The sequence below is a fragment of the Temnothorax longispinosus genome, unplaced genomic scaffold, assembly GCF_030848805.1.
Source record: "Temnothorax longispinosus isolate EJ_2023e unplaced genomic scaffold, Tlon_JGU_v1 HiC_scaffold_46, whole genome shotgun sequence".
In the NCBI taxonomy this organism is placed as follows: domain Eukaryota; kingdom Metazoa; phylum Arthropoda; class Insecta; order Hymenoptera; family Formicidae; genus Temnothorax; species Temnothorax longispinosus.
In genome coordinates this window covers 52,712-68,210 of record NW_027270297.1, presented here as the reverse complement: position 1 = coordinate 68,210, position 15,499 = coordinate 52,712, and the positions used below count along the sequence as shown (strand labels likewise).

At 35.9% G+C, this 15,499-nt stretch overlaps 1 protein-coding gene across 1 annotated transcript; it reads left to right on the top strand.

Annotated features, from left to right (window-relative positions):
• Positions 1-2,339: 2,339 nt before the first annotated feature.
• Positions 2,340-3,922, top strand: LOC139824602 (uncharacterized). The gene is made up of 4 exons (XM_071797139.1): positions 2,340-2,687; positions 2,823-3,006; positions 3,120-3,412; positions 3,715-3,922. The coding sequence occupies exons 1-3, from the start codon at positions 2,589-2,591 to the stop codon at positions 3,281-3,283; spliced, it is 447 nt and encodes a 148-aa protein (XP_071653240.1). The 5' UTR covers positions 2,340-2,588; the 3' UTR covers positions 3,284-3,412; positions 3,715-3,922.
• Positions 3,923-15,499: the final 11,577 nt, after the last annotated feature.

Sequence of the window (15,499 nt, the reverse complement as noted above, 5' to 3'; positions counted from 1 at the left end):
AAGAAATTAAAGAAAAATCTGAAGTCAAGCTTTTTAGAAGCTTGGCTTAGTGATGACCGATTCAAATCTTGGATACGCAAGTGCCATTTAATGAGCATTTCTTTCACTGTACAGTGTGCAAGAAAAATTTCTTATGCAGCTGGTTATCACGTGTAACAAGACATGCGGAAACTGCGCGGCATAAAAAACATATTAAAAAATATATATCATGTAATAATAATAATGACTCAGATAATAATAATAATGTAATTGCTAAAAAAAACTATACTATAACCAAAATTTTAGGCCACAATGGTTAGATCTCGAGCAACATAAACCATGGCTATGCGAAGCGCATGACTCAAATTCATTTTTTTGTAGCATTTGTAACAAAACTATTGTTGGTGGTTTGTCACAAATCGAGCGTCACGCGAAATCCAATATGCATATAAATAAATTTGAAAAATCTAATATACGAGCGAATGGACCGAATTTTGTGTATATTGCATGATTTTATTCTTTTCCCCTGGCGACAAGCTACGACCATTTCATAGCACATTATTTTTTAGTGGAATAGGCCTACGGGGGAAACCACTCAAAAAAAAACGCGTCAATTCACAATAGTGCCTCCCGGGTGACGCGAAAATCTATTGTGATAATTATATAATTTTAATTATATATTTATAAAATTTTACATGCACATATTATTGTATATGCATAGCCTCGAATAGTAGACGAAGACATTTCGACGTGCCGCGCCACCGAAGAAATCTTCCCTCGCGTTCACCAGAGATTTCTCGCTTTTCGCCAAGTTAGCCTAGCCGTAGCTGGCCGTGCCGGTGCACGGTCACGTGGCTTCCAACGCGCGAGAAAGAGAAAGAACATATGTGGCTGTCCTTGTCTATTATTCCGAAGCTGGCCGAGGCTCGCCGAGCCCCGCCGAGGTTCGAGCGCAAACGTACGTGCCTTCTCTTCTATGTGTATGTGTCCCCCACTCTCGTCCAACGAGTCAGGCTGAGTTCTAGATCTGACATCCCTGCCAAGTACCCCGGCGTCTTCCTATCTACTCCCAACACCTATCTCAAATATTTTTCTTCTAGCCTCTCCATCCTCTCTCTCTCTCTCTCTTCCCATCCCCATATTTCCACCCCGTACCCCATTACCGTCCAAACCAGCTTATTAAATAGCCAAAGCCTTCTTCCCCCATCCTTTCCAAATCTCCTCTTTCCTATCCCCCACACTTGACCCATTACCGCCGCCGCTTTCCTAACCCTTTCATTTACGTGCGCCTCCATTCCTTTGTAGCGTATACCCTAGTTATCGGAACTTCTTCACCTCCTTCACTTTTCTTCATTTCCACCGCTAATCCCTTTTCACCATCCTTCCTCCTCCTTTTCTAAATCTCATAATCTTAGTTTTCTCCGCGTTAAGTTCCAACCTCTTCTCATCTAAATACCTCTCTAGCCTCTCCATCATACTTCTCATTTCATCCTCCCCCTCCGCCAGCAGCACCATGTCATCTGCATACTCTAACAATAACTCATACACCCTTCCTTCTCCCAGCCTGATTCCACCCCACTTGACCTTCTTCATCTCCTTCTTTAAGTCCGCTAACAATATAATGAAGAGTAGCGGGCTCAGCGAACACCTTTGCCTTACCCTTCTTGCTGTCCAAAAGCTCTCACGCAGCTCCTTTCCAACTCCCCTACTTCTTGTCTCTCTTAACACTTCTTCTATCCATTCAACCAAACCTTCCCTTGCGACTGCGCGCTTCGGAGCAGAACCCCAGGGCACCGCCGTAGAGTTAGCAGACAAATTGAATATTTTTGGATTATTATTGTTCATATAATTTGGGAATCATTTGGGGAAGTTTGGGAAAATTGTTTAAACATTTGGGAAAGAATAGTTTTTTTGTTATTAACAAAATTTATCGAGCGTTAAGTTAGCAGATAGCAACTATGTTTAATGTTTATTATAAATGGAATCGATTGAAAATCATTTGGGGATGACATCTTGATTGAAAATTTTATTTGGGAAAAGTCGGTTTTCTTGTAATTTAAATAAATCTTTGTATTAATGTTTTTTTTTTGCTGCACTTCTGCACTAGTACAGCAAGTGAACTTATTGCACTAGTTCAGAAGTGTAGCGAAAAAGAACAGACCATTATCGGCAGTAGTGTGAAAATTCTACATGACTCGACATGACATACTCCGAAAATGTTTATCATGAAGAGGTTAGTATTCATATTTAACATACTATTTGAATATTTCTTGACGGGAAAGCAATTCGTGTTTACGCGGAGCGTTACTTCTGTAGTAACTTACGATAATTTACTCGTTTACGCGGAGTACATTATCGTAAGTTACTAACTACAAAATTCCGTTTACACGAAGGAATTATCGTAAATTACTACAGAAGTAACGCTCGCGTAAACGTAGTAATAGTTCCTTATTTTTTATCTAATTTTAATCAGTTTTTAATCTTAATCAGTTTTTAATCTTTACATTTGACACTTTAGAAATTATCATACCACTCTTTCATAAAGTTTTGTGTTAGAAATATATAATTTCTAACAAGTTGTGAAAGTACATTGAAGCGGCACGCGGCCGATGCGTGTTCGCATGCTGATCGAAGGATCTCGCGATCTTGAGGAGACAAAGCGCGGAGCTCACTCACGTGGCGGACTCCGGAGCGCAAACATAGTAATTGTGAGTTGTGATCGCTTGTGACTGCGGTCACCTGTGATAAAAATCTAAAAATATATTTTTTTTGTTTTAATCTAGATATCTGAAGACTTGATATTTTATCTCTGTTAATATTTAATTCTTATTTGTTTGCCATAGGATTACCTGCTGAATTCGCTGAACCTGGTGAGCCTGGTTATGCTGGTCTTGATGGTAGACCTGGTATTCCAGGACGTCCAGGACAAAAGGGAGCTCCTGGTGAATATGGCCCGAATGGACTTAAAGGAATCTGGCGATATAGGCCACAGCCTTCGCGGTCATAAAAGAATAGTTGGAGAACCAGGTAACAACCGTTATTATATTTAATCAATTTCTCTTTAAAGTTAATTAAATGATAATAGTATAAAATAAAACAATTAACATTAATTAATTTGTATTATTGCATGTTTTGATCAGGTCTGCGAGGATTCGTCGGCCAACCGGGTATGCCAGGTTTGGAAGAATTGCAAGGCTTTCCCGGAGCACCTGGGCCGAAAGGTTACCGCGGAGAACCAGGAATATCTGCGGGCAGTAAGAAAGGACAACCCGGCAAACCTGGATTGCCCGGATTTGATGGTTGAGTTGGACCGAAGGGATTGAAAGGTGACTCTGGTCTGGCTGGCTTTGACGGATTGCCAGGACCGAGAGGAGAAAGGGGAGATACCGATGAATCTGGTCTACGTGGGCTGCCTGGTCCTGAAGGACCACAGGTGAGATTCTTGAATTATAGTTTTCGGCAATTACGGTATCGGCAATTTCAGTATTACATCCATTGATTCTTCTAACAATTTGAAAATACACATTCTTATTTAGTTTTGTTACTTAAATTAATTGGTTTTCTTTAGATTATTAGAAACAACCTCTTTATTTAGATCTTTTACTTTAGTAACAATAACTATGCAAGTTTTACAACAAACAAATATCAAATTGCGGGTTATCAAAATTATATAATATTAAATTATTGTCAGCTGTATGTATAACATATATTTAATTACGCCTTACAAAATTACAGCATAGAGATGCAGGCGCGGACGGTGGCGACCAGTCTCTTATCTCGTTCGGCTCCTGCTTGGAGGAGTTCGGCGTTAGGCCGTTTATTGAGTGCCGCGGCTTTGGCTTTTGCAACTATTTCGCCACATCGTACTGGCTGATAACCATTCACGACGAAAACATGTTCCGCAACAGAGTAATTCCTTTATTTTAAGTTGTTGTAACAATAAGTTCAGCACGCCAATACAGTGGTATTATAACTGAATTTATTACTGAATTTATTAGATAAAAGAAATGAAAGAAAACGCGTGACTATGCACGTCCGTTCACGGTTGATACCACGGACGAAGTGACACAAACAACCGTCCGACTCGAGAGTCAACACACAGAACCGAGCGATCTCGGGCGTCGATATAGCAGGGCACCCCCTGTTTACAGATCGATAAAACATTTTCGCTCAGTGAAACTTTCGGTTAGCCTATTCGTACTGCAACGGCCTAAATACTCTATTTCCAACACTCTCACTTATTTAGAGCCGTTTAAAATACTTAACTTATCCCGAAGACAACCAAACTGCTGTTTTGCCAACGGCTTCGTTAGAATATCAGCAAGTTGCATTTTTGTGTCCACATATTTTACATCGATATCACCACGTTCATATACATCTCGAACAAAATGGAACCGTATATCGATGTGCTTGGTTCTTTTATGATATTCAGGATTACTTGTTAGTTTAATAGCAGATTGATTATCAACATACATGGGAACTGTATCATACTTAAAACCTAGTTCCGTTGTAAGTTTATGCAACCATATCGCATCTTTAGTACCTGTTGACAGCGCAATATATTCTGCCTCAGTTGTCGAGAGAGCAACTACTCGTTGCTTTTGGCTCGACCACGCTATTGGTCCGCCATTTAATAAAAATACGAAACCGCTTGTCGATCTTCGCGTATCAATACATCCAGCATAATCGGCATCAGTATATCCATGTAATTGGTCGTTACCCCCTCTTTTTCCATACACAATTCCATGATCTACAGTTCCCTTTAAATACCGAAAGATCCTTTTAACCGCTTGCCAATGCTCGTGGCCATAACAAGTTAAGAATTGACTCGCTTGATTTACCGCGTATTCTATATCTGGTCTACTAACTCTCGCAACAAATAAAAGTGAGCCGATCGCTTCACGATATGGAATATTTTTCACCTGTTCTTTTTCAGCTTCAGTTTTCGGACATTGATATTGAGCCAAATGTACTCCAGGTTCAGAGGGAACACTTACCGGATTCGCTTCTTTTAACATGAATTTTTCAAGCATTTTCTGAATATACGCTTTCTGCCCGATCTTAATAGTACGGTTCTCACGATTTCGCTCGATATCAATACCGACAAAATGCTCCGCATCTCCCACTGTTATTTGAAACCTTTCCTGCAAAATTTTCAAAACTTTCGCTATTGCAATTTTTGATTTTGACAACATAAGACCATCATCCACATACACGGCTAAGTATACAATTTCTCCATCTACTATGCCTATGAACACACAATGATCATTTTCTAACTGTACAAAATCAAAAAGTTTCAAGAAATCAACAAACTCTGTATTCCAACAGCGGGGAGATTGTTTAAGACCGTATAAACTCCTATGCAATCTACAAGTCGCATTTGGTTTCTCTTTATCCTCAAAACCGCGTGGTTGCTCCATATAAATTATCTCTTTTAAATTACCATATAAAAAAGCTGTTTTTACATCGAATTGCGCGATATCATAATCTTCTTTGGCTGCTATTGCTAATAGGACTCTAATAGATTCGTAACGTACTACCGGCGCAAAAGTTTCAAAGTAATCAACTCCTTCACGCTGACCATAGCCCCGTGCCACAAGTCTTGCTTTATAACGCCTTACATTACCGTCTGAATCCATTTTCTTGGAGTATACCCATTTACACCCGAGGACTCTATTTCCTTTTGGAAGTTTTTCAAGTGACCACGTTTTATTTTCCCGGAGAGCGTTCATCTCCTCTACCATTGCCTTTTGCCACTTATCACAATCTTCACTATTGATCGCACTTTCATATGACATAGGCACAGAATCGACATTAAACGCGTATCCGTGTTCACTATAACGGTCTGGTTCACGTAGCTTACTTCTATCGCGTAACTGTCTCTCTGCTGGAACCGAATTATCTCGTTGCTCACCAGCATCTTCAACTGTTGGCTGTGGAGCATCAGGATGATCTTCAGCTGTTGACTGTGAATCAGCATCTTCTGCGTCGTCCATGCCGTAATAATCTCCAAAAGACAACTGGAAATCTGCTTCCTCCCTGGAATCTCCTGATTCTTCTGTTGTCTCATTGAAGTCCACATTACAGCTTACATGTATTTTCTGTTTTGCAGCATCCCACAGTCTGTAATTTGTTGACTCATCTTCATAGCCAACGAAAATCATCTTTTCACTTTTCGGATCCAGCTTCTTCCTCTTTTCTTTCGGTACATTCTTGTATGCAACGCTCCCGAAAACTCGCATATGTCTCACTTCTGGTTTACGCTTAAACCATTTTTCATAAGCAGTCATATCTAATTGCTTTGAGACAGTGCGATTCAAAACGTATGCCGCTGTTTTCACCGCTTCCGCCCATAAGTTCTTTGGCAGATTCTTCGCGATCAACATTGATCTGGCGCTCTCTACTAGTGTCCTCATCTCACGTTCCGCACGCCCATTTTGTTGGTGGACGTACGGTGTTGATCTTTCATGTCGAATTCCCTTTTTCCGTAAGAATTCTCCAAACTCTTTGGACACGTACTCCCCGCCATTGTCTGACCGAAGTACTTTAATTTTGTTGTTGGTTTGTTTAAACACCAACGCCTCGTATTCTTTGAATTTATCAAAGACTTCATCTTTGTGTCGCAAGAAGTATACTGTTCGAAAACCAGTGCAGTCATCCTTAAACAGAACGAAATATCTTGATCCTCGAGGAGATTCCACACTCAATGGTCCACACACATCTGTATGGATCATTTCACCAGGTTTTTCTGCCTTCTCCCGTTTGCTTGAAGGATGTGATTTCTGGGCCTGCTTTCCCATTATGCATGCTTCACAAAAAAACTCGTTTTTATCTTCGATCTTCATTCCATTTACAGCTCCAGCCTCTTCTGTTTCTTTGATAGATTTTATATTAATGTGGCCTAGCCTTTCGTGCCATAATTTTAATGAATTCTGCAAAGCCACATTACACTCTACCGGAATCTTCACATTGAATAGCATACGGAACAGATATCCGTGACGCACTCCTTCTGCAGATAGAGCCCCGCTGTCATCTCGAATTTCACAACGGTTATGATAACTATGAAACGAGAACTTTCTATCAGTTATGGCTCCCACTGAAAACAAATTCCGCTTCAAATCAGGAACGAAAAGCACATTCTTCAACTGTCTATCTACCAGTTTCTTGTTTACACTCGCTTGAATATCTATTGTACCGACACCGACCACCGGAAGCACTTTATCTCCCGCGACCTTCACGAAACGTACTGTTTTCGTGGGCCCGAGCTCACGGAAGAAATCACGTCGAGAAGTCATGTGCATACTAGCACCTGAATCTGCCAGCCACACAGAATCATCCTTATCTGTTGTTTCCGAAAAAAACACAGAAATGTCACTTGTATACGCCGACCCGGATTCCTCATCCTTTTTCTTCTCGTTGCTATCCTTTTTCTTCTCGTTTTCTTCTTTGTCAGCGAGACGTTTTTTACACTCGCGATACCAGTGGCCTACCTCCTTGCAGTAATTACACGGTCGCTTCTTCTTTAGTTCCTCTATCGTCTTGACAGGCACTTTTTTCTTCCCGTGTTGATCACTGTCTGCCGCTTTCGACTGCTTCTTCGATTTCACTTGCAGATTTTTCACCTGCAATGCGAGTGACGACACCTCCTCTTCCACACTTGTCAATCGTTTATCTTCACGAATGATTCTGGCAATCAGATTCTCTTTCTTCTGCTCAGCTTTCGCAGTGCACTCCCACGCCATTCTAAACGCCGAAAACCGAGTAGGCAAACTACTCAACAGCTTCGACATTATGGCGGCTTCCGACACCGTTTCGGCTGCGTCTGCTAGCTTCCTGCAGATGGTCTCGAATTTCTCTATCTGCGTTGCCACCGGCTCGCCATCACTTATCCGAAACTCATAAAACTGTTGCCAGCACCGCTGTTTCGCATCCTCAGTTGTATCTCCGTACAGACCATTCAGCTTCTGCCATAATGCCTGCGGCGTCGTGCAATTTATCAAATTCACATGTAGCGCCTGATTCACTGAACTCAGCAGAATCACTGACGCCTTCGATTGACGCCTCTTCCATTCCTTCCACTCTTTCAAGCTTGTCTCCTTATCGGGCTGCGTGTCTGTCCCCTCAATGAATTCCATTAAGTCTTGCGACTCCAACATAAACGACACACCAAATTTCCACAGGGCGAAATTCGTGCCGTCGAGTTTCGTGAGGTTAAACGCTTCCTTCTCAGCCATTTTCTTGAGCCACAAAAGTCGTAACTACGGAACACTACCGAACTCGGAGACTACGCGCAGTGGAAGCGTGCTGGGCCCATAACCTGTTGTAACAATAAGTTCAGCACGCCAATACAGTGGTATTATAACTGAATTTATTAGATAAATCGTACAGTTACAGAAATGAAAGAAAACGCGTGACTATACACGTCCGTTCACGGTCTATACCACGGACGAAGTGACAAAAAACAACCGTCCGACTCGAGAGTCAACACACAGAACCGAGCGATCTCGGGCGTCGATATAGCAGGGCACCCCCTGTTTACAGATCGATAAAACATTTTCGCTCAGTGAAACTTTCGGTTAGCCTATTCGTACTGCAACGGCCTAAATACTCTATTTCCAACATAAGTATCAAAAGAATTTAAACGAAATATAGGAAATGATGTAGAGAAAAACTTCAGTAATATATTATATTTTCTTTCTTTTTCTACATTATAAGCAAAATTAAAAGAGCAGTACAAGTTAATTTATGCTATAACTCATTCTCATTCATTATAATCACTAGACAACTTATAATACAATACAGTACATAAGTTACATTCTATCATATGGCTGTCTTCTAAAAAACATAAAGAAAAAGCGCTCTACTTCTATTTTTTATGTAACATATCAATATGTAACATGTTATATATATATATATATATATATATATATATATATATATATATATATATGCACAATGTACATATTGAAGACATTTTTTCGAGCGTGTGTATATTTTGAGGACATTTCGATACTTTAGGGACTGGTCTCAAAAAATCTCTAGGTTCATCGCATACTTTGGGGACATTTTTATTTTTATATGATACGTATGTTTTGGGGTTTTAAGTTTATATAAAGTTTATATGATTGTGCCTGGATAGTGCTGCCACCACAGCATATGTCCCCAAACTCTATGTTGACTATCTTTTACTTATATGTCCCCAAACTATATGTTGATTATCTTTTACTTAAATAGTTTTACTTTACTTTTACTTTTTTATTTGTTTAATTAATGCTGAAGCGACAACAACAAACAATATGCAATTAAAGATTTTATTTATAGAGCAATAAACATAATAGTTATTTGTGCAACAAGTGCGTGAAGATGAAAATTCCCGGGTGCGGTGACCGCACTCGCCTTCGCGGCTTCGGCTCGTGCGTCAACTCCGCACCCGTGAATTTTCATCTTCACGCACGGCTTGCATACCCTATTTTATGTTGCAAGTGCGTGGAAAGTGGCCTATCACGCACGCGTCGCGTGCGTAATGGGCCACTTTTCATGCATGTGTTACATAAAGTAATATTAGCAATCTTGTAGTCATTGTATATTTTGAGACTTTTTAAACAAAGATATGGATTGAAGACTATTCTCAAATTATACAATCAGTACTTGATGGAAATGTCTTTAAATTAAACATTCTACCCCAACACTCTTATAACATATATATAATATTTTATATCTTCAAAACAAACGTTTTATCCTAAAATGCTTCTCAGGTATACTATCTTGATCAAAAAGTTCCCGGAATTTATTTAGAAAATGCAAAATACAAGTTTATTCATCAATATTAATATTGTCCCCTTCAAAGTACTCCCCATCGACTGCAACGCACTTATGCCAGCGCTTGATCCAATCCTCGAAACATTTTTTATACTCGGTGTTCGGTATGGCCATCAGAGCCGTCTTCGATTTTTTCATTATCTCCTCTCGGCTGCTAAAACGCGTACCCCGTAGTGGTTTTTTGATTCGATTGAACAGAAAGAAGTCGCAGGGAGCCAAATCAGGTGAATTCGATGGCTGTTGGATGGTATTCGTTCCGTTCTTGGTCAAAAAGTTGCGGATAATAATGGCATTAACGCACCGTCGCACAATGTACAATATTTTATGTACAGTTTAAGCTAATTCCTTTTGTTTAACGAATTGTTTGAGCCCACTTTTCTTTAAAAAAAATTAAAGATTGTAAGTTATTATTTAAAGTTTCAAGATAAAAGAAATCAATTTTTAAGACAATTTGTTTGACAATTATTATTATATATATTTAAAGAATATAATTTATTATTATAAAAAAATTATTTTAAAAATTTGTATTTATATACTCTTTAAAGCTGTCTCTTTGAAGCATTCATTGCACATAAGTCTAGAATCCTAAAATATGCATTCTAAGTAATAAATCTTACATACATATATATTCATTGTCAGCATTCTCTCAGGACAATTGTAATAATTTCCAATCGCCAACTTTTTCAAATATTTATTAAAAAATTTTTTAAAGTCTTTAAAATATATATATACGCACCTGAATAACTAACACAAGGTTTTTAACATCTTATAACTCAGCAATTATTTAAAGTAATTCAATTAATGAATAATTTTTATTAGGTACATATTATTAGTCAAATTTTAGAAATAAATAAATCATTAAAAATATTCTCAATTTTTATTTCTAAAAATATTGTAACAGTACAATACTGTTATATTTTATAAAAACTTTAAAGACTAAAGTAATCAATATTTGACTTTAATATTAAGAACGTGACTTTACTTCGTAATATTTTTCTTTTCTTAACCCTTAATGTGGATCTACGATGTCCGAGCCAAAGTGATATCTGCTCATAACTGTAAAACTTGCAAGCCTGTTAGAAGATATGAAATAAACGATGGTATTTCAAAATGACTATTGTATGATAAAATTGTCAACTACAATGTAGACAAATGTTTCATGAATTTTTGTAGATTTTTTTAAATATTTTGAGGTAGAAAAAAATAATTAATAAAAATCCGCGTATCAATATGCATTCATATAATTCGGCAAAAGGAGACAGTATAGTGTTACGCAATGATTGCGATTGCTACGCGCGCGACAAGGCATTGGGAGAAACGATGTCATATGTCACACGTCGCTCGCCACTCGCTATGTGACTCTACTTCTTGCTATCAGATGATGCTCACCTTTGCTAAAAGACCTAATTGTAAACCATTTTACATGCCTACAAGTCTTCTTATACGTCGATTTGTTCAGACATTTTAATCAATACCCGGGAAAAAAACCTCTTATTTGTTCACATTAGTTCATATTAATAGATATATGATCATATAAGAAATGAAAAATATAATCTTAAACAATATTATATGGCCATATATGGGAATATATAATTATATAGGGCTATATATGAGCATATATGATTATATACCCAGAAAAGAATACCTCTTATTTGTTCATATTAATAGATATATAATTATATATGGTTATATAAGAAATGGAAACATAATCTTATATATATAAACAATATTATATGGCTATATTATATAAAAATATATGATTATATATTCCATAAAACCTCTTTAAGTATAATCTTATACAGGGTGTCAGAAATAAAAGTATCCAGCCGAATGGCTGGGATAGTTTGGGTCAAACTGTGAAGAGAAAAGTCATGTATTATTTTGTAAAATTCGCAATAGTTAACGAGTTATTAATTGAAACGTCTGAGCGAATGAGCGCACAAGGAGCGATAGAGGCGGGTCTCGGCTGGCACGGAGCCCGGCGCGCGGTGAGTGGTGAGGGGCGCGCGGCGCGTGACGAGCGGCGAGCCGGGCGAGTGAAAGATGATATACACTGCGGCGAAAAAGTATTAGAACCAACACAAGTAATGTACAGGCATTGCCGTAGCGTCTTAGGCCTTAGATAATATTAATTATATTAACTTGAATTATGTGTAATAGAAATATTTACTTAATTTTAGTAAATTTAATTACTTTGTATGTCAAAGTTTACGATTATTTAAAGCTTTACTTTAACTTTTGTTTATGTTAAAACAAAAGTGCAATGTTTAAGACGTGTTGATTTTTTAAAAAATAATTGTGTTAAAAGAACTCAAAATAATATTTAATTTCTACATGACATAGCATAAAATGTTAAGTTATCACGTTGACATAAATGTAACACATGAAAATGTTAAGAAAATAATGAAAGAAATAAAGAAAGAAAATCATTAAAACGTCATTTAACGTCAGTGCGCTACTAGGGATTTTAATCGTAAGATTAACATAAAAATAATATAATTTTGTTTAAAAAATATTCTTTTTATTTATATTTAACTTTATACAGATGCCTATTGTACATACAAAAATGTTTTTCATATTTATATTTAACATTATACAGATGTCTGTTGTACACAAAATTTTCGTTCACATATCATCAAACTTTTCTTTATTTTGTGTTAAATTATGAACATAATATTTGTGTCATAATTTGACATATTTATATTATGTTCAATTTACACAAAAATTTGAGTGGACCATTTGGGACATGTGAAATATGTTGAATTTAACACAAATTTTTTTACTGTATAATTATATATATCTACGAATATGAACAAATATGAGGTATTTTTTTCATCGAAAATCATATCGCGCCCAGATCTGATTGTATTATATATGATTATATAAAATTACATGTGTTATTAGATTTTTTTATATCTAATAATATATTTTTACATCTGACCATATTATACTCATTTTTTGTCTCGGGTACTTATTTTTGCTATATAATTATATATAGGAGTCAGCCCCAGTATTATATAAAATTATATATAATTATAAATTATATGTATAATAGCTTATACATCCCGGGAAAAAAAAACGAAGCGGTCTTATATGGTCTTATATGCTCATATATGAATTTTGGCCGCATAAGCTCTTATATGGTCATATATAATTATATAAGATTATATAAAGACATATAAGAAATATCAAGCATATATGAGCATATAAGACCATATAAGACCGCTTCGTTTTCTTTCCCCGGGATCTTGCATATTTCCATATAGTTATATATGATTATATATGAAAAATTTTTTACCGGGTCAAGTTGTTCTATTGTAAATCGGCACAATGACACGGCACAACTTTTGTATCAGTTGTATTGTGGAAACCGCACTCTTATAATAAAGTGGCACACTTTAAAAATAACATTTAAAAATAACGGTTTTCTGCAGTGAATGGACACCGAGAGCATAATAAAGTGGCATCCTTAAAAAATAACATTTAAAAATATATAACAATTTTCTAAAACTTATTTAAATATATATGTCCTTATATATAATCTTATATAATCATATATGACCATATAAACTCTTATCAAGCCAAAATTCATATATGAACGTATAAGATTTCTTCTTCTATATGAGCATATAAGACATTATAAGAAATATTTTTTATTTGTCCTTATATAATCTTATATAATCATAATATGACCATATAAGATCTTATACGGCCAAAATTCATATATGAGCATATAAGACCGCTTCTTATATGAACATATAAGACATTATAAGGGTTTTTTTTTTCTCGAGAGACTTTATATGGGTGTTTCTACGTAAATAGCGTTTTTTACTGTCCAAGCTTGTTATATGTTTATGATTGAGAGGAGGGTAAGCAAGCGTTGTGAAAGTTCACTACTGCATCGTATTTGAAGTATCGCACAATAATCTGCTAATTGGGGAGTGGCTTATCCAATGGAAACATGCAGAAACTCCTAAAAATGTCAGTTACCTGGCCTGTCCATTGTCGAAAATTCTCTATTCCAGTTACACTTACTCCCTCCAATTGCAAACTCAATTAAAAATTTCCCATGTTCATTCAATCATAATATAGAACTAAGATTTTAACATCATTATTAAACATAAATCTCCCTTTGGAACCGAAAAAACCGGCTTCAAACTTGGTCCGGACATATGGAGTAAAATTGCACATTTTGAATTTTACCACGGTTCCGCTATGTTGCATCGATTCAATGGGAGTCTGGTGTGGAGATTTCAAGAATTGGACATCAGGTGTGTTGTTTACATTGTTGGTGGTTGGTTGTTTTGAGCGTGATACAATCGTAATCGTGTATTTCACTTGAGAAAAGGTATGTCATAAAATTACGCGTCATTTGCCTGGCACATCTTTTTTTATTATATCACAGTAAATTTTTCCTTTTAGTGGTAAAATTCTGATGATATTCGGTAGGCTAAACTTGATTTTTAATGGAAATTGGTTTACGTCAATTCAGGAGAAAGTGAGATTAATTCAACCATGAAATGTCAGTCTACTGGCATGTCATTCACCTGGTCATTCATGGGTTTGACGTTGAAATAAATCAAACACGGTAAAAAAACGTTGAAATAAAATGATTTTTATATTTACAGATGGTTAAAAAAGCGACTCCACGATGTGGAGTTGCTCTAGAAAATGTGTCAAAAATGGTAAACCGGCATTTATCAAATTGAATTTTTTTGCTAATTGTGAATTTATCTCGGGAATAAGTAATTTTAGGAATTTTTTTGACATTTCCTCTCAAAATCACTCATTGTTGAGGTAATTCAATATTTTACTAGACATGCAAAGTCGACTTATTACCGCACTTTACCAGATCACTGATGAATAAGCCATTATTTTCAGGTTTTTGATGTTGTAGTACGCTGGCTTTCAGGGTATGTTTCTGCTTCTATATTCACTCAAAAACAGGAAAAAAAAATTTTTTTTAGGTATGTTTGAAATTGAGAGATTTGCAATCTAAAAAAACGCTATTTACGTAGAAACACCCATATATGTATAATTATATATAATAATATCTAATAATATTTAATATATAGACATATTTCATAAATAGTTATATATATATTTGTTTTTATATAAAAAATTTGTTACCAAATAAGCAATAAAAAATTTTTTCATATATAATTATATATAAGTACATAAAATTATACAGAAATATACAAAGTTATGTATATTATATAAGCTATTATATAATTATATATATAACAAATAAGTATATTCCTTTTATATACAAACTATATATGAATAAATATAATGTTTCATGTACATTTTAAAATTCTGATGCGTTTTTGGACTAACGTTTATGGGAACTTTTTTCATTCTTATGACGAGCCCAATCCAATCCCTGATTTTGACCAACTATTTCAGGACCACCTTGTATATAATTATATATAATTATACCTAATTATATCTAATTATATATGGACATATTTCATATATAGTTTTGTATACGTAATCATTTACATATAATTATATATAACAAATTTTTTACCGGCCAGACTGTCAAATTTTATAAGAGAAACAGCCCGGAAAAAAAAAACGAAGCGGTCTTATATGGTCTTATATGCTAATATATGCTCATATATGAATTTTGGCCGCATAAGCTCTTATATGGTTATATATGATTATATAAGATTATATAAAGACATATAAGAAATATCGA

What these genes read in the sequence shown, in the direction of transcription:
- LOC139824602 (XM_071797139.1), top strand. Translation starts at nt 2,589, where the DNA reads ATGCGTGTTCGCATGCTGATCGAAGGATCTCGCGATCTTGAGGAGACA. An exon ending in GGAGCGCAAACATAGTAATT is followed by an intron (nt 2,688 to 2,822) that starts GTGAGTTGTGAT and finishes TGTTTGCCATAG; the next exon opens with GATTACCTGCTGAATTCGCT. An exon ending in AAGAATAGTTGGAGAACCAG is followed by an intron (nt 3,007 to 3,119) that starts GTAACAACCGTT and finishes TGTTTTGATCAG; the next exon opens with GTCTGCGAGGATTCGTCGGC.